At 44.0% G+C, this 19,706-nt stretch overlaps 1 protein-coding gene across 1 annotated transcript in view; it reads left to right on the forward strand.

Moving 5' to 3' along the window:
- Window positions 1–19,706, forward strand: part of UNC13D (unc-13 homolog D) — a 64,124-nt gene that overhangs the window by 19,257 nt on the left and 25,161 nt on the right. The window contains exons 6-19 of the mRNA XM_056862128.1: window positions 748–940; window positions 4,610–4,654; window positions 5,409–5,477; window positions 5,656–5,725; window positions 7,625–7,729; window positions 9,443–9,535; window positions 10,410–10,513; window positions 11,166–11,283; window positions 12,325–12,449; window positions 14,527–14,617; window positions 15,078–15,134; window positions 16,032–16,129; window positions 17,442–17,493; window positions 19,143–19,273. Of these exons, the coding sequence (XP_056718106.1) occupies window positions 748–940; window positions 4,610–4,654; window positions 5,409–5,477; window positions 5,656–5,725; window positions 7,625–7,729; window positions 9,443–9,535; window positions 10,410–10,513; window positions 11,166–11,283; window positions 12,325–12,449; window positions 14,527–14,617; window positions 15,078–15,134; window positions 16,032–16,129; window positions 17,442–17,493; window positions 19,143–19,273 (1,351 nt within the window). The remainder of the gene's footprint in view (window positions 1–747; window positions 941–4,609; window positions 4,655–5,408; window positions 5,478–5,655; window positions 5,726–7,624; window positions 7,730–9,442; window positions 9,536–10,409; window positions 10,514–11,165; window positions 11,284–12,324; window positions 12,450–14,526; window positions 14,618–15,077; window positions 15,135–16,031; window positions 16,130–17,441; window positions 17,494–19,142; window positions 19,274–19,706) is intronic.

The following is a 19,706-nucleotide window of genomic DNA, read 5'->3' on the forward strand; positions in this document are numbered from 1 at the left end:
AACCCGGGAGGATGAGGCTTTCCTCCTCCAGCTAGGGTTGCCAACCTCCAGGTAGTAAGCAAATCAAAAACAAAGGGCACCTCCGTGCCTTTACTGACAAGGTTTGGAAATTAGCACGGGAAATTTGGTACAAAAATGCACATAAACAGGTTGCAAGATAGCAAGTGTATAATAAGTGATAAAGCTAGAAAAAACAAGACAAGTGTACAACATGAAAACTTTTCCATACTTACCTGTAAATTTGTATATATTTAGCTACTTAGTTGTTAAGTTTTCATGTTGTATACTTGTCTTGTCTTTTCTAGCTTTATCACTTATTATACACTTATTATACACTTGCTATCTTGCAACCTGTTTATGTGCATTTTTGTACCAAATTTCCCGTGCTAATTTCCAAACCTCCAGGTAGTAGCTGGAGATCTCCTGCTATTACAGGGTCTGCAGCCAATAGTTCACCTGGAGAAAATGGCTGCTTTGGCAATTGGACTCTATGGCATTGAAGTCCCTCCCCTCCCCAAACCCCGCCCTCCTCAGGCTCTGCCCCGAAAACCTCCATATATTTCTCAGCCCAGAGCTGGCAACCCTACCTCCAGCGTCTGTCTTAATCCACAGGTTAAGAGGGGTAGAACTACAGCTTTGTGTTCTGATTTGCATCAGAACATTGCCTTTCTAGCTATTACAAGCACTGGAACCTTCACATGTGAAGCGAATATGATCGTATTTCAACAACTACCTCTATGTTTTCAGGGTTCAGTGACCCATACTGCCTCCTAGGGATAGAAAATAAGAAGCAGGACTCTTCTGCTAATGGTGGCACCCACCAGGAGAACAAAAAACGATCAAAGGCCGTGGTGAAGAATCTGATCCCCGAAGACCAGACACACCGCACACACATCATCCCTCAGACGTTAAATCCTGTGTGGAACGAAACCTTCATACTGTACGTCTCCTTGACACATTTGTTGTGTTTCTGTCTTGATATATTTTCTTAACTTGCAAGGACCATCACTCTAAAACTGCCTCTCCTGTATGTATCAGTATTGTCGTGGAAGTATAGTAACACTGGTAGGTAACTTACATGTGGTTGTTTGCCCCAGCTTGGATGCTACTGGGAGGAATCTCTCTCCCCACCCCTGCTTCCCCACTAAGGTTGCCAACCTCCAGGTACTAGCTGGAGATCTCCTGCTATTACAACTGATCTCCAGCCGATAGAGATCAGTTCCCCTGGAGAAAATGGCCACTTTGGCAATTGGATCCTATGGCATTGAAGTCCCTCCCCTCCTCAAACCCCGCCCTCAGGGACTGCCCCAAAATACCTCCTGCCGGTGGCGAATAAGGACCTGGCAATCCTATTCCCCACAGCATGGTGCCTCTGTGTACCTCTTTGAGTATGTTTTGAGAGAGATCACAGCGAAGCCAGGGTGGCTCCCATGTGGTCAAGAAAGTCTACAGAAGCCCTGTTCTTTTCCATTTTCCTTTTACCAGTAGTAAGAGGCGAGGTTCTAGATGAGGAGCCCCAAGCCTGTAGACACTTCTGAAATGTAGCAGTCGGAAGGAGGGTGGGGAAGGATTCCATGGCTGAGACTGGGGATACATAACTCCTCCAGTCTCTTCTTTCTTCATCTCTTCTGGCTCGACTTTCACTTCTCATAGTAAGGGTGCCTCGCTAACCTTTCTTTCTGCTGGTGGTAGAGCTGCTGCTGTTATGGCGATGTTGTTTCAACCAAACATATGTTCTTAGTGAAGACAAAGAGAGCAGAGATGTGAGCTCAGGCACCCTTTAAACTGTGGCTATCATCCAGACTGTGGACTACCACCACAGCAAGCAGTCTGCAGAAAACCCATTGGCAGGTACCATGTTTGAAATTGCTGTTCTAGGGGAAGGGTCTCTATGAACAACAAACCCCCTCCTAGGCAATGGAGAACAGGCTGAGTTCAGCCACGGCCGGTATATACATAACTCTTTCAGCAGAACCTACCCTAGAGAAATGTGGTTTTTTTTGGCAACCAGAAGAAGGTATGAGTTCCTCCTCTAAAACCTTGTCTGTTGGCACAGTCTTACAGGGATACCGCTCAACTAGGGCTGCCAGGTCCCTCTTCGCCACTGGTGGGAGGTTTTTGGGGCGGAGCCTGAGGAGGGCAGGGGAGGGACTCCAGTGCCATAGAGTCCAATTGCCAAAGCGGCCATTTTCTTCAGGTGAACTGATCTCTATCAGCTGGAGGTCAGTTGTAATAGCAGGAGATCTCCAGCTAGTGCCTGGAGGTTGGCAACCCTAGGGGTCAACTGTTCATCATGATAAACCGTGCCCCCCATGCTGACCCTGTTCTTCAGGTTGAAGGTAACTAAGAGAGATGAACATATATTGTGACAAAATTGAGACCTAAAGCTAAATGTCCGTCCCAATAAGAGAAGCTTGAGAAAGACAGGATAACTCAGCGTAGCATCACCTTCTGGTTATTCCAAACCCTGCTGCCAGGGCTTGTTCCCTTGCCGACTGCTTGCTGGCTTTATCTTTAGTGCCTCCAGCCATACAGAACAGTCTTCCAAGAGTTAAGAGGGCCCCACCCCGTCCCTATTGCTGTAAAATGGAACTCTTTTAAGAGGAAGGTTCCTGCTGACTATTTTGATAGCTTGTTTTAAGCTTCTGTGACTGTTGTGGTTTCGAATCTGTTGTTGCCTTGGGGTCCCAGTTGCCTGGGAGAAAGGCAGGCTTAGGAATGCTTTCAGTCATAAGGTTGCGGCAGCAGGGGTGCGGGAAAGGCTGCAAATCCCGGCTGTCTCATTTCAGTTAGTCTCTGTTGGAGCCTGCCTGTGAGAATGGCTACTGAAGAGAAGACGGCAGTGAATGTTTCTTAGTCTTTACCTGCTTCGGTTCAGAATTAAGATAGGCATCCCCCTCCCCGCCACACAGCACTACCTTTATCTCTCCTGTGCATGCTCTCTTTCCTAGTGTTGCCAATAATCTGGCGAAAAAATGTCCTGTCCCTTTAATAGGAGATTAAGAGGATGCTATTTACCTCCATGCCATGACAAGCTTTGGCTGCCCATTTCCACAATTTAAGCCTCCGTGAAAGGAACAGGACTTTTTCTGCAGGCTGCCTGCTCACAACCCTCCTCCTTTTGTTCTTGTTTTTACTTTTTAACTTTAATATTTTCACCTGCATAAAAATCTTGTGTGTGTGTTTTGTGATGTCAAATTGCTTCTGATTTATGGCAACCCTGTGAAGTAATGACAGCCAAAGCATCCTATCGTTAACAGCCTTGCTCAGGTCTTGCAGACTGAGGGCCCCTGGCTTCCTTTATTGAGTCAATCCACCTCATGGATCTTCCTCTTTTCCTGCCGCCTTCAGCTTTTCATAGCATGACTGTCTTTTCCAGTGAGTCTCGTCTTCTCATAATATAACCAAAGTATGATAGCCTCAGTTTAGTCATTTTAGCTTTTAGGAAAAATTTGGGCTTGATTTGATGTAGAACTCACTTATTTGTCTTTGTGCCTGACCGTGGTATCCAACATCATGTTTCATATGAATCGGTTTTCTTTCTGTCAGCTTTCTTCATTTCCCAACTTTCATATCCATACATAGTAATGGGGAATACCATAGTATGGATAATTTTGGTCTCCAGTGACACTTCCTTACACTTATGGATCTTTTCTTATTCCTTCATAGCTGCCCTTCCCAGTCTCAATCTCCTTCTGATTCCTTGGTTGCAGTCTCCCCTTTGGCTTGATGATTGAGCCAAGGAACAGGACATCGTTAACAGTTTCAATTTTTTCATTGTCATTCTTAAAATTGTGTAATTTCCTCAGTAGTCATTACTTGCGTCATCTTGATGTTCAGCTGCAATCCTGCTTTGGCACTTAACCTTACTAGTAATAGTAACTGTGTCTTGGGGTAGTGTTATGCCTGAATTATGGTGTTAAGTCCCAATTATCATAAAACAGGAAGAGGTTGATAGTTCAAAGCAATTGTTTATTAGGCCTAATATACATACCGGATAAAACTGCCCAAATGCGCAGGACAGTCTTCACACTCAAACAAAGGATTGCCACGACATTTAAAACCTCTGGTCAGGGGTGGTACAATACACGTAATATTGAGCATAGACACACAAAGACCCAATGATGAATACCTTTGGATTAGCATAGGCCTATCAGTGGGGGTTGAGGCGGGCACTTAGGTTGCTACATGATCTGGGACAGGGAACCGAAACTTAACATTCTTTAGGCCGTAGGTAATTCTGGGCCGTGTCTTGGTGGAAGGCTGTACCAGACACAGAGAGCCTGATTTACTGACTCATGGCTCCTGGGTGCCACCTTCCCAAAGCCCTCATGTGTGTGTGCACATGAATGCATAGTGTTTCAAACCAGCTCTTATACTTTAGGCCTAGCCTTTCCATAAAAGCAAGTATGCAGATTGAACACAAAAGCATATTATCAAATAATAATAATAATTCCAGGCATTACAGTAGAAAAGAGCTTTTGTGAGCTGTGGCTCATGAAAGCTCCTACCCTGCCAGAAATTTTGTTAGACTTTAGGGTGCTACTGGACTCTTGCTTTTTTCTACTGCTGTTGACAGACTAACGTGGCTACCCATTGTGTCTTGCAGTGAGTTTAAAGATGTAGAGAATGCCAGATTCCATCTGGACATGTGGTAAGTATGCTTGCATGTCATTCCCCGTAGATGTTTTGGGACTGAGCTCCCAAAATAGGACTCACTCATGGCTGACCCAAAGGGCTTTAGTGCAAAGGAAGGAAGAGCAGAAACCAGCCATGGTGAGGCTGGCAGCTGCCTGTTCATCCTCCTTCACGGGGATGGGCTGGGGTGGGAATAGGTGAGCAGGGCAACCTGGGTAATGGTGCTGAAGCTGGGGGGAGGGGCGCTACCCAGGGCTGCCACTTGCCACCAGCAGGTCTCTTTTGGTGCTCCTGGCAATCACCTAGGTCTGCCTAGTAGGTCTGCCTAGTACGCCTTTGGGGTGACTCCTTAAGAAAGCAGAGTTCTAAACCTTCCAGGCCTATTTCCACAGATTGTACCCATCAGTGTGTCTCAACAAATCTTTTTGCATAAAGCAGCAAACTTTGCTGAGCAGAGGGAAGTAGGGAACAGGGCAGGGTTTGGGGCAGGCTCCCCAAAATGGAGTTCAGCCACTGTACAATAGCAATAGCTATGTCAAGCAAATTCACGATCATTGTAACCCTTTCTTCCAGTGACCTGCATTGCAGGAATTAAACCTCAAAATGGATCATGTAGAGGCCTTTCCTCCTTTGACAATTGCTTTAAGGATATCTTCACTGGGCTGTTCAGGCACTTCTTCTCACTGGACAGTGCCAGAGAGACAATTTCTATCTTAAAGGGACACTGACAGTGCACACCCTCTTCCCATTTTTCTATCCCTTTCCCGTAGGGACTTCGATGAAGTTGAATCTGTACGCCATAAACTGGGAGAACTATCAGACCTCCATGGCCTTAAAAGGTTTGTGCTAATATCAGGGTCTTCCCCCCGGCATTTTTCAGAGCCCCCTTTAACTTAGGAGCACTTATTAAACAAATCAGGCAATTGAAGAACAAAATCCGGAATATTCTGTACTGCTTTGTACATGGCAAGTTTTTCTGTTGTATTGTCCTCCTCGGTTTGCTTTTTTCTCCTCCAGGATTTTTAAGGATGCTCGGAAGGACAAAGGGCAACATGACTTTCTGGGGAATGTGGTTCTTCGTGTGCAGGTGAGGAAGCAAAACAGTGAGCACCATCTGTGAGAGAACTGTGCTGACAGGTGAAAAATGGGCATCACCCAAAGCAAATGACCTTCTCAGTTCTTGATGTGAATTGTGTTGGGATTTTATATTTGGTTAATATAGCAGAGTTTGCCCAGTCATGGAAGCGAGATATTGAGTGCAATAAATTCAGTCTTCCCAAGAAGTAAATTGCAAAAGCAAAAGTAGAACTTACATTTATTCAGGTTCAGTTTGTTAACATTCTTGTTGCAGTTGATAAAAGATAGAAAACCTCATCTAAAGAATACATGTCCCTATACAAGTGGCTAGCTAATCCAGCGTCATGTGAGTGCGAGTATGATTGTATGGTTTATGCAGGAGAGACCTGTAGAAACGTCAGCCTCCTTTGCAGACCATGTGGAAAGAGCAGAGAGACAAAATGGCTGCTGAGGAAGGAGGAGTTAGAGTGCAGCTCCCCAAGTTCAGCCAAACAGCAACATCTCATTAAAGAAACAGCAACTACAAATTTAAGAGTAACATAGCGCCCCTCAATGTCCAGGCATGCTGAGTTGCTCTCACTCCAACAAATTGTCACTTCCATCTTTAGTGTGGCAGCTGGTGTTCATGAGACCTCCTTGAGGCTATCTAAGGATCAGTAGGTGCATCAACTGCGCAGTTATTTAGGAGGAAGTCAGCGGCAAAAAGCCAGTAGTATTTGCTTTCAGCTAAGATATTAACACATTTTAGAGCTTTCACATGGCTGGCTGTCATCCCAAGAAGTAACGGACCATAGGGGTTTCACCGTATCTAACAGCCCCCCAGTGAAACTGGGGATGGAGGAATGGTAGCCGTTCCAATACCTGCATGCGGAGTCAGTGAAATTACCACTTCGTGTAGTGCGATCTTGAGATCCGTATCTGGAAAATAAATGAACAATAATTGGCTGTGGTTCAGGTTAAAAGCTACAGTGCCTGTGATGTTTATAAATTTACCAGAAATCGTGGTTTTGGTTGTTCCGCTCTTTCATGTTTGATAATCCTAACACCCATCTCCTTTTTTTGGGCTCCTGTGATGAGGGCACACCAGTCTCAAGGTGATGTAGAGCCAATATGGTGTAGTTGTTAGAATGTCAGAGTAGGATCTGGGACACCCAGGTTCGAATCCCCACTCTGTCTTGGAAGCTTGCCAGGTGATCTTCGACCAGTCACTTTCTGTGTGCCGAACCTACCTCACAGGATTGTTGTGAGGATAAAATGTAGGGGAAAGAATTGAGTACACATCCCTGAGCTCCTTGGAGGAAAGGGGGTGGGATAAAAATGCACTAAATAATGAAATAGTAGCTATGGTAGAATGCTATTTCTGTCCTAAAAATAGTTTGAAATTGTAAACGATCTGCTGGCTTTAGATTCATATCAGAAAAAGAACTGCATTTGTTTGTTTTTCATCAAATGGAAAGGGTAGCAGTGCTGCACTGAATATGGCCCACAGGCCCTGTAAAGGCCCCAAGATCCAGAATTATTGCAGGTTGTCACCTTGATCCAGTGAACAAATTTAAACTTGCACTTTAAAACTTTCACTGATCAGTCATTTAATTGGCTTGAAAATACATGTTCTACAAGCAGAATTATTATGGAATAACACTCCTGCTTTATCTGACAAAATGTAGTTCAGGTATATTGAACCTGGAAATATTTGGGATTCCTGAATATTCCCGAATTCCCATACCGGTATGGGTTTGAGGGTAGGGGGGAAACCGAAAAAAATTGGCTCCATTATAGCCTATGGGGAATATTTCTGGGGCTGTGGAGGGGCTGTTTTTTAGTTAGTTAGTTTGTTTTAGATAGAGTTCTGGCAGAACTTTCTTTTTCTTTCTGATGCAAACTTTGGTTTCTCTTCTTGTTCATACAGGACCTGCATTGCATAGAAGACCGTTGGCACAATCTGGAACCTCGCACAGAAACCTATCCCAACAGAGGACAGTGCCGCCTGCAGTTCCTCTTGATTCACAAGAAGGTAAGCACGAGGGGGTCTACTAACATGCGGGAATGCTCTGCATCTTGCAGTATTTGAAGGGTAGTAGGGTTGGGCAAAAAATAATAAATCTGGAAAATTCAAATTCAGGTATATTGGACCTGAAAATTTTTCGGATTTCTGAATATTCCCAAATTCCCATACTGGTATGGTTTTTTTGGGGGGGGGGGGAATATGGGGAATATTTCTGGGGCTCTGAAGGGGCACCTATATTGTCAGCATACCTACTGGTGATGCTCCTTAAAAGAACCCCCAGATTTGATGGGCCTTGGTCTGATCCAGCATTGATCTTGTCTGGACTAGATTATATTAAGGTGCTCTGGGTGGGATTGTTTTTGAAAAGTGTTCAAAAACTACAGTTGGTTTAGGATATTGATTGGTATGGTCCATGGGGAACATATGCCAGTTTTGTAACAATTTCACTTGCTATCAGTTGGCTTCTAGGCCCAATTCTAAGTGCAGTTATTGACCTTCAACCCCCTAAATAGTCTGGGGGTCAAACTGTACATTCATGTTTTTAAAAAATTGGGTCCACGTTTTTTCGACCCAGCTTGAGTTCCCAGCAGCCACACAGCAGCTCCAGGGAATTACTTTTTTAAAAAAGGAGAGCCCAAATGGACTTGGAATGCTGCTTCAGGAGGAGGACGGTCTCCTGCCTGCTCCCCAAGCCATTTTCTGTGTGCCAAAACCCTGCTGTGGAGGTATGGTTGCCAGGTACTAGCTGGCGATCTCCCACTATTGGAACTGATCTCCAGCCAATAGAGATTAGTTCAGCAGGAGAAAACGGCCACTTTGGCAATTGGACTCTATGGCATTGAAGTCCCTTCCCTCCCCAAACCCCACCCTCCTCAGGCTGTGTCCTAAAAATCTCCCACCGGTGGTGAAGAGGGACATGGAAACCCTACGGGGGAGGAGTTATTTCCCTGTTTTTGCTACTTAACATGCACAGAATACTCCACATGGAACAGCAAAAAGGAGGAAATAACTCCCCATCACTGCTGTTTCAGTGCGGGAAAACTGAAGAAGGGCTCATCCCCCCCATGGCCACATTCTGAGCCTGTTTGAGCTCTTCCCTATTTTTAAAAAGCCATTCCCCACAGCTCCTGTGTGGCTGCAGGGAACTCAAGTTGGGTCTCGGGTGCAGTCCATGGGTCTCGGGTGCAGTCCAAGGAACCCGGACTATAACTTTTCAAAAATACAGTGGCCCTGGGATACACTAAGACCCTCCTTCTCCCATATGCAAACCTACCAGCTCTTTAAGATTATCCTTCCTGCTGTGAGTTTCCCCCACCATCTCATTTTCTGCATTTTTAATTTGTTATATGCTGATTTTAATTATTGTATGTGACTTCCATTTGATCTTGAATACCTTTGAAGAACTTTGTTGTTTGAAAGATAGGCTACTAATACATTAAATAAATAAAATGTGTTTTAGAGAAGGGTAAATGCAATATAATAAATAGGGTGAATAAAATATAATAAATAATGAGCAGCAAGCCGCCATCAGGTGTACTTGCTACGCTGAGGGCCAAAATCTCTTCCTAAATTTGAATGGTCAAAGATAATATCCCAAAGTTTTCTTGGTATTGTATGAGTGTGTATTAATGGGTGAGTTGTTGGTCACTCATGGATTCTCTCCATCTTCTTTAAGACATATTTCCTTTTATTTCCCTGGACTTCTTTCCTTTTTTTCAGAGGGCGACCACAGCCAGTAAGACACAGCCAAGCTACACAGTCCACCGGCATCTTCTTCAGCAGATGGTTTCTTATGAAATCCTTCAGCATCAGGTAAATGGGATAGGGGACAAAAATGCTCAGAGATACCAAGGCAAAGACTGTGGCAGTCAGGTATAGATTCATCTTCTCAATGAATAAACAAAATAGACCAGATGATGTGTTCATCTAGGCATCTGTATTTGGTCATCTGCTCCTTTCTTCTCTATGCAAGCTCATACACCTCTCCTACTCAGGTGCAGCTGAAGCACCTTAGTTGATCTCAGAGGGGTAACCCTTAGAGACTTACAGCAAACTGTTGAGCGATAAACTGACAGTTCAGTAGCTCCACCGACTGCAGGGCATCCACTGGTAGTTGTGCAGCATGTAGACAAGACACAGCGGCACATATCCAACACTAGGCTGGAGTAACATTCTCTAGCCTCATGAGCCTTCCTCCATTTTAAGTGGCTCTTCCATTACAGCAAAAGCCATTTAAGTTGGCCAAAGGCATCTTAGTTGGAGGAAGGTTTCAAACTTTGTTCAGTGGAGTGGTTAAATATGTTCCCTTAAATGCAATGGAAATGGAAATGAGATACTATTCCTCTTAAACACCAGAAAGTGTGGACACGCTGTGCCCATATGCAACAGTCAAGATGCCCAACTGTTGTAAAACAACATTTTAAACGTATGATGTGTTATGGATGACACCATGAACATTCCTTGTCTCCTCTTGTAGTGGTAGTGAAGTCTATTCCTGGTCATGTTTTGCCTCGGGGCAGAGGGCTGGACTCCTGTCTGGATACTCCTGGATATCCTAGATATCCAGAGCCAAATCAGAACTGAGTTTCAGTGAGGCAAAAGCACTAAGTAACGGAACTGCTGCAGTCTCATTCTTTTCTACCTGACCCATGTTCAGAAGGAACCATTTTACTGTTGTTTTCCGCAGGCTGGCAGCACCTCCTGGGATGGAGAGCTGAGCAAACAAGCCAGTACAATCTTGTATCTACATGCAACTCAGAAAGACCTTTCTAATTTCCATCAGGATATGGCGTGAGTATTCCCTTTACTCCTGTGTTTGAGACTGTGGCATGTCCACAAATCTGTCTTGAGAGCTTACTTCTGGGAAGGGACTTCATTTTCTGTTCCCTCCTCTGTTCTCTGATTTTTAAGAAATATTACGGTTCCTCCCTATTTCATCAAGATGCTGGGAAATCAGTCTACAGATATATGGTGTGATTGAGGGACGGTGGTGTATAATACAGCCATCTGACTTAGATGTCTCTGCTGATTTTTCCCCACCAGACTAGAAACCTATTTATGAGTTTGACTGGTGTTTCTTCTTGGCTCGTGATCATGTATTGCATGCAGAATGTGACTCACTCTATGGAACTTCTTATTATTTATTATGTAATTCCCGATTTGTGTAATATCTGCTTCCTCGTTTCCTACTATAACAAATTCCAGCTTCTGTGGAAATTCTAGAGTGTTACTACTAAGAAAAATTAAGTAAACCAAGGCCTAATATGCATGATTGCATATGCACATCTTCTGATTGCAGAAATTGGGAGTTCTTCATTGGATTAATTTTAATCCCTCTAACTCTCAGTGAATATTGCCCCCTTCTTCTAGGTTTGTGGGCCAATTCCCCCTGTTTGCCATTATTTAAATGCTTGGTGTGATTCTTTCCTCCTCTTTGATGCAGGCGATGGCTGGCTTACAGCAAGCTCTACCTGATCCTGGAGTTCAACAGCAACTGCCTACTCCATCAAATTACCAGCATAGAGTACCAGTGGGTGCAAGGGCGACTAAAACCTGAACAGGTTAGAACCATGCCTCAGTCCATAGGGCTGGAAGCATACTCCAGTCCAAACAGAGTCAGCCTCAGAAACAATAAGGATTTATATAAAAGGGAATTCTACTGAGATCCCACCATGTATTCATTTAGCAACTCTGGTTGCTTATGCATGGGTACTTTCACTCACATTCCCCCCACCCATCTGTCTCAATTGTTCCTTGGAGTTATGCATGAGTTTTCCGTCCATTAGAAATGATCTTGCTGCCAGATCTCACAAATCCCAGGACTTCCCATTCCTCTGTTAACTCAATTCTTTCCTCTCCCCTGAGCTCAGCCTGGATGAAATCCCTGTGCATACTGCAAAGTGTGGGACACGCAAGCTCGGTTTCTCTCACAACTAGTTACAAAGCAGCGTGTAAAGAGGCAGGGATTAAAATGTTTCCTGCTTCCTCGGAGCTCTTTCTGAGCAGAAGAAAGGCTTTTTAAAACCGAGGCTTGGATTTCTCCTCCCTCTTTCAGATTTCTCCGTTTTTTGTTTTTTTCTTCTTAAAATGCTTTTTTATGCAGCAATTGCGTTTTTGGTTTTTTTTCTCTCTCACAGTAAGCTCTACAAAATAAGTCAATTACAAAGCAACGTTTAAAGGGGCGGGACTTGATTTGAGCTTGGAGACTGCTGGTGCATAAGATTCCCAACAGGAAAGTGTGGGTCCAGCAAGCAACAAACCCCATGCATAAACAACCACTAACACCGATTTAATTCCAATGCCTATGCACAAATTCAGCCACTGTGTGGCAACATCAGGTTTTTGCCTCCTACTGCTGAAACACTTAACTTTGTGCTGCGCCTTTGCCCGATATGGGAAACGTGTACTTGGCTATCTTTGCCTCAAGAAGTGAGGGGAAGCCACATTCTGAGTACTTTTTCTTCCTGACCATAGCCCCTGCCCTGCTTGGACAACTGAAGGGGCCCTTGTAAGAACCCGAGGGATCTTTGCTGTCAAGAGATGCTGAACAGTGCAGTGACTCTCTCACTAGTACTAATGTGTCTTCTCGCTGCTCTGTTCAGAAAGCAGAACTGGCTGACTCTTTCCAGTCCCTGCTGGCCTATGGGATCTCTCTCCTCCGGAGGTACCGGATCGTCTTCCCGCTCTCTGCTGCAAACTCTACACAGAGGCTGCAATCACTGCTCAGGTTTGCTATCTGAATGGTTCTCTATAAATAGAGGCGCATGCACTATGTGCATACCCTATGCTCTTTGCTCTATGCTCTTTGGTAAGAGAAGCTGAATTTGGTGCTCTGTATAAATGGTACATAAGTAAGCACATGTCAGGTTACTGATTTATTACATTGTTGCTAGTCACAGGTTAGGACAATTTATATGGGGAAGTGAAGCCTTGCCTTACAACCACTGGCCGTCTTATTCATTTGTCTGACTCTTTTCAAAACTGACTTTCTCCTAATCATGGAAATATGCACAAGTCTTTGGCCTTTCCATTGGAACTTCATATAGGGCTGTCTTCCAGCATTTTTGTCCAGCTTGCAATTAAACTTCCACTCCCTTCAAACAGGAGAACTCCCTTGAAAATTGAGTGCTCCTTCAAATGACAGGATATATTCTCCCATAGGGTTGCCAACCTCGAGGGACTATATGCAAACAATTTCCTTTGCTGTAATAGGACTAGCTAGTAAAAAGAACAGCACGAGGGGCTCTATTAATAAACAAACCAATAAACATTATGAACTCTATATCCAAATTTATGAGTTATATAATATGAATCTATTACCCTAACAAAAAAATAACAATAATTCAACAATATGAATCCTTCAGTTACATATGCTAGTAACAAAACAAACAACAACTGTGAAATCAAACAAAGCCTAACTGGCTGTAACCTAAAATTAAAACAGAAAAGGATGCACAATTTGGCCAGTACTAGCTTGAGATCTCCTGCTATTACAACTGATCTCCTGCCGATAGAGATCAGTTCACCTGGAGAAAAATGGCTGCTTTGGCAATTGGACTCTATGGCATTGATGTCCCTCCCCTCCCAAACCACGCCCTCCTCAGGCTCCGCCCCAAAAATCTCCCACCGGTAACAAAACAGGGACCTGGCAACCCTAATTCTCCCAGGATATATTCTATTCTAGCAGGTTATCTAGGGCTTGGGGTATTGGGTCAAAAATCAGTCCTGGATTGTCCCCAATGCTACTGAGAGGAAGCTGGGTTTGTTCCAGCAGGGTGAAAACTAGACAATGGAAGCTTTTCCCATTGCTGCAAACTTCACCTGTTGAATCTCTGTCACAGATCTATCTATCTATCTATCTATCTATCTATCTATCTATCTATCTATCTATCTATCTATCTATCTATCTATCTATCTATCTATCTATCTATCTATCTATCTATCTATCTATCTATCTATCTATCTATCTATCTATCTATCTATCTATCTATCTATCTATCTATCTATCTATCTATCTATCTATCTATCTATCTATCTATCTATCTATCTATCTATCTATCTATCTATCTATCTATCTATCTATCTATCTATCTATCTATCTATCTATCTATCTATCTATCTATCTATCTATCTATCTATCTATCTATCTATCTATCTATCTATCTATCTATCTATCTATCTATCTATCTATCTATCTATCTATCTATCTATCTATCTATCTATCTATCTATCTATCTATCTATCTATCTATCTATCTATCTATCTATCTATCTATCTATCTATCTATCTATCTATCTATCTATCTATCTATCTATCTATCTATCTATCTATCTATCTATCTATCTATCTATCTATCTCATATCCCACCCTCATTTCCGGCAAGCCAGTCTCAGAGCGGGTCATGACATAATCATGAAACATCAATTAAAACATACATTAAAACATACTTCAAAATACCATACTTCATATAACAATAAAACAAGATGGCATTTAATTCTAAATTGCAGCCACGAGACAGGCTTGGTCAGCAATGGACCCCCAGGCCAGGTTGGGGGGAGGATGGGGAGGCCTGCAATGATGATAGTGGAAAGACTCGCGGCTGCCCTCAGGTGTAGGCCTGGTGGAACAGTTCTGTTTTGCAGGCTGTGCTGGACTCATTTAGGTCCCGCAGGGCCCTGATGTGAAAGACACAGAAGCCCATCCGAAAGCCAAGTGATGAACTTATTTTGTGGGGTGTGTGAAAGGAGAATCAGAAACGCTAGGTCTTAAATACGCTATTTCAGCAATGGGCTTCATCTTTGCAGGCTTTTGGTACAAATGTGCAAAATGAAAGCCTTCCGAGAACTTTGTGCCGTGACCCCCGATCTTCAGCAAATGGTGACAGAGGGACTCAAGGTAAACAGCCACAGAGGTGTCTTAGTGCTCTCACCTCCCAAGCCCGTTGGTGTAGTTCGGTCTCTTCTTGAGGCCTTGAGAATCTCTATGTTCCTTCCTTCAGCAATCAAGTGAAACTGGAACGAGGAGGGTCATCCTTCCTCTTTCAAACTGGCCACAGATGCTGGGCCTTGGATTGCCCCTTCCTGCCGCTGTGGACAAATGTGTGGGGCACTTTTTCTTCTGTGGAGAATGTTGTATTTCATAGGAATGGTCAAACGATCTAGTTTTAAGCCTTCTCTCTGTATTCTATACCACCCTTGGACATCTGGCATGATGTACCTTCAAACATCGGGCCAAATAATTATTTATTCATATGTGAGTGGTGTTTGACCATTCCCCTCACAAGGGCTTTAAATGTGTTTTGGAGCATGAAGAATGCTGCTTTATTGCTGTTCATTCCATGTCCTATTTTTCTCAGACAGGAACAGCAGAATGGTTCCAGATGAAGAAACAACACTTGAAGCCAATGGTCAAGGTAAATCTCTCTTTCCAGTCTGGTTGCCAGGAGTTGCTGACTTGTGAATCCCATAGATTCTAGGATGGCCACAACAGCCCACTTGGCATTTGCCAAACTTTCCCTACTCCCAGCCACAGCTATGAAAGGGATGGTTCACATGCTGCATTTCTCGTCCAGATGGGCAATTCAACCAAATAAGCAGTCATGCGCAAGCAGGCATCCACATGCCCCATTCCTACCCCACACTTCTGTTGCGTTGGTGTAGAAGTGTTGACATCCACTTTCAATCCACTTTCAATGTAGCTGGATTTTACTGTGTGACATGGCAAAATCCACTTGCAAACAATCGCTAAAGTGTACTGAAAGTGGATGGAAAGTGCATTATTCAGCATGTGTGAAAGCACCAAAAGAGTGGGACATCCCATTCAAGGAGGTAGCACTGATACACACTTAGAGTGATGTAGCACCCCACAATATCCAGGCATGCTGAGTTGCTCACTGCAGCACTGGGAATCCTCATTTCACAGCACTGCAACTCATTGTGGGGGGGAGCCCATTGAAGAACTAAAGTCTTCCCCTTCCCTAAATCAGTTGTGCCCACAGCCATCCTACACTTTCCCCTTGAGCTGGAGAAAGATTCCCCCCTCCCGCTAAACGGGGGAAGGTATGGAAGCCGTACAAGTCATGTTATAAATAAGTACAATGTACAGAAGGAGAACAGGATGTAACAGAAAGGGTAGCTTGTAATTTCGGAAGTCTCCTGGGCAAGGATTGTGTCCCATGTAGAGATTGGAATCATCCACCAGTTTGAAGAATGTCCCGTGTAGAGATTGGAATCATCCACCAGTTTGAAGACTAGTGGAAGCCAAACTGCTCATGCCAAGACTTCCCTCCCTTATTTTTTTCCCTTTGTAGACTATGGAGGAGTGTGGCAAAGCTCTGGTCAGTCTGGTCACAGAAGTGAACGCAGATCTCCAGCAGTGCCACAGAGTCTGGAACAAATATTTCAGCAAGTAAGTCTCTGGAAGAAGTCGTCTGGAGTCTGCTGGGTGCTCACAAAAGGTTTACCTCAGTCTTTGAAGTGAATTGTTCAGTCCAAGAGAGTGGAACCCCCAAGCAACAGCAATATTCCACCCCTTTACTGGAATTGCTGGTTCTTTCCAGGAGAATAAAATAAACCTCTACTTATTGCCTGTATTAATTTCCTTGAATGTATGTTTGAATATGCCTTCTATCTATCATCATGTTAGGAAGAAAATCTAGAGGGGGAAACTGGCCAGAAGGTGATGCAATATCTCTGGATCTTTTTTTTTTTTTTTTTTTTGTTCTATGCACAAACTCGAAATTTCTTCACTTTTTGTTACTGGATCATTGGAATTACACAGAATTTTTTTTTACACTGTACATCCCTCATCATTCAGTATTCTTATAAGCTTGTTTTGACAAGAGGTAAAAGGTGGATTGTCCAGGCCATTCCTGGGTTCCGCAAAGTGGACTGTACGTAGGGTTGCCAGCTCCAGGTTGGGAAATACCTGGAGATTTTGTGGGTGGAGCCTGGGGAGGGAGGGCTTTAGGGAGGGGAGGGACTTCAGTGGGGCACAGTGCCATAGAGTCCATCTTCCACAGTGGCCATTTTCTCCAGGGGAACTGGTCGCCTGGAGATCAGTTGTAATAGTGGGAGATCTCCAGCCACCACCTGGAGGTTGGCAACCCTAACTGTACACAAGTTCCATTACTTCCTTTACATAATTCTCTTGCTCTTGGGCTGACAATTGCAGGCTTCTTTACACGTTTTAAAGTCCTTGTGTTTCTTGAGTGAGACGTGAGGACTTTGAAGCAGCCATTCAGTTGGGAATTCTATCTCTCCCAGATTCACGCATGCCCTTTTCTTCTCGCGGCTGGGGCCCAGTGGTTTCATCTTTCCCCTCCACGTTGGTTTCTTCTCCTTGAAGTGCCTTTGGAGCCACTATGGGTTCTTTTGCAAAACTTACGTGCGGCCATGTAAGGAGAAGAAAAGAGTGAGGAGGGGAAGACTGCAGCCCCTTTGGCTTCGCATGCTCCAGTTGCAAAGAGAAAAGTGCAGACCTGAGTCTGGGAGACACCAAACCCCTATTGGACCTCTGCTTCAAAGCCCTAATGTCATTAAGGGCTATTTAATGTGTAAAGACGTATCCGGCCAGTTGGTGTTATTTAAAGCATTGCATTTGGCCCTGGGCCTCTAACTGCTGTACATCATCTGAAATAATTTGCAATAAACCAGATGGCTAAAACCTCTGGAGTTGTCCATCAAATTTCCGATCACCAGTTTTTCCTTCACCCTTGTAGCTCCATGCGACTGGATCTCTTCTCCATTGCCTACTTAGAACTTCAGGAGCTGGTGAGTAGCTGCTTCATAGCAAGCAGGACCATGCATAAATGGCCTCAAAGATATAACAGGAATGCTGGCTTTGATCTGGCAACCCAGAGATGAGGTGAAGTTTCATCTGACTTGTATTAATAATGAAACTTCCCCAACCAATTATGTTAATGGTTTGACTTAGGGCTAATTCATGCTGACTTGAATCAATGTGTAGCGACCAGTCGTATGAGTGTTGTTGTGAGCTTGTATTCTTGTTGTTATAGATCAGTCCCTCTTAAAGGCTTGGCTTAAAATGGCGTGGCTGTGGGGAACCAGAAGACAAAATTGTCATATTTCTTAACAGTTATTAATATTATCTCAGCTGGTCTTAATGGCTCTGTCCCAGCACCCATCAGAGCCATCAGAGAAGAGGTGGAGAGAGGGGCAGCTCTGTGTCTACGTGTAATGAAACAGCAGTTGAGATTCTGGCAAAGTCAGAGGGAGAGACAGAGACTGCTACGGATTGGCTGAGACATCCTGGTGTGCAGCATCTCTCTGGCCACTTATGCAGGGGTATTTACTTTGCAGTCCCTGCTGAACTGCTTATTCATGATTTTACCAACCTTCAGACGTGACTTAGCTGTGGCCTCGTTCTTCCCCCGCAATTCTAGGATCCTGTTTTAGAACGAAGTTAAATACTTCTTCGAGGCAAGAGTGACACAAATTTGCCCCATTTCCATGCATATCTCTTAACTTCGGGTTTCTCTCCCCACACCCATTTTGGCTTCTCCCTCCCACATGCCTGTCCCTCCCATTTATCCCCTTCCCTCAAAGCAAAGCACAAAAGAGGGAGTTAGATTGTCATGAAATGTGCAGGCAGACACCAAAGAGAGGCTGCAAAGGTTGTAAGGCAGGAAGAAAGGTGGGGAGGAATAACCAGCAAAAGCACACGCAGTCCCTTTAAGAGCTGACCCGCCCCCTCCAAGTAAAGTGCAACAAGGCTGCGTTTTCAGCGGGAGGGACTCAGAAGCTCCCTGATTCACTGGGAATGCCTAATTAATCACAAGGTACTCCTGGAATTGGGGGGGGGGAGCCCTCATGCATATGATGTTTGAGAATTCAGAGCAGAAAACTGTGCAGCAAACCAAACAAATTTCCCCTGCATAAATGACCTCTGTTCCCCCCCCTGCATGCTAGCTCTCTTGTGGTTTGGCTGCCAAACTGCAGCATATTTGTTTGTTTTTCCTTCTGAGCTTCCTTGTTTTCCATTTGTTGTCTTTCTGTGGTTCCTTTGCTGTTTCTCCATGCATTCTCAAATTGGATCAAAGGAGGTTTGAAAAAACGAGGAGGAAATTATGAGAAAATCATGGAAAGACAGTTATAGAGCTACGCTCCCCTATCATTGCAGCGACTGGCCTTAATTTCAAGGCAGGCTATAATGGCATTATTGAGTCCCAAGCTTGCATCTTATGTCCATATTATGGCTTTTTAATTTATTTTATTTTTAAAAGAACATTTTCAATATGTAAGCAATTGCATTTTGTACACTTTGAATATCTTGCATGGTTTGCAGAGGTAGCTCAAAGCATGTGTATTAAATACATTTTTGGTCCTTTGGGAATGGCAGTTTATCTACTGGGGTTTCTTGTTCTCCGTGACCAGCTGTAGCTGCTGTTGATCTTCTATAGGTTTCCTGTTATGTCAAAGAGCAGCTGAGCATGATGGACAGCGGCATGTCCCACCTGACAGCAGAGAGCCTTTTCCAGCTCTATCTCAACCTGCAGGAACTGCATCGCATGAAAGAATTTCTGTGCAACAGGTACTGGCTTTTGCTGAGGGCGAGGCTTTGCCTTCAGGTCAGATTACCCATTTTTTATGACTGCCGTATAGAGACTGCTGTGTATCTTCCCTCTCCTGTGAGCAGTTTTGTTTTAGCCTGTACTGCTGAGAGAATATAGCGTGTTATTGAGTGTTTTATGTGAGGAGGAGCTTTTAGAACAGGTTTCCGATCGCTGTGCCTAATGACCAATCTTTGGAGCATTCTAAAGAGAAAGAAAAATAGGGATACACCAAACAACGTGCCGGCAAACCAAAAAAGGAAAAAGAGATGCCAGGTGAAAGATGACAGTTTTATTGTCATGTAAAGTGCCTACTAATGGAGGAGCCCCGTGGCGCAGAGTGGTAAGCTGCAGTCCTGCAGTTAAAAGCTCAACTCCCGACCTGAGTTCAATCCTGATGGAAGTCAGTTTCAG

The sequence above is a fragment of the Euleptes europaea genome, chromosome 1, assembly GCF_029931775.1.
Source record: "Euleptes europaea isolate rEulEur1 chromosome 1, rEulEur1.hap1, whole genome shotgun sequence".
In the NCBI taxonomy this organism is placed as follows: domain Eukaryota; kingdom Metazoa; phylum Chordata; class Lepidosauria; order Squamata; family Sphaerodactylidae; genus Euleptes; species Euleptes europaea.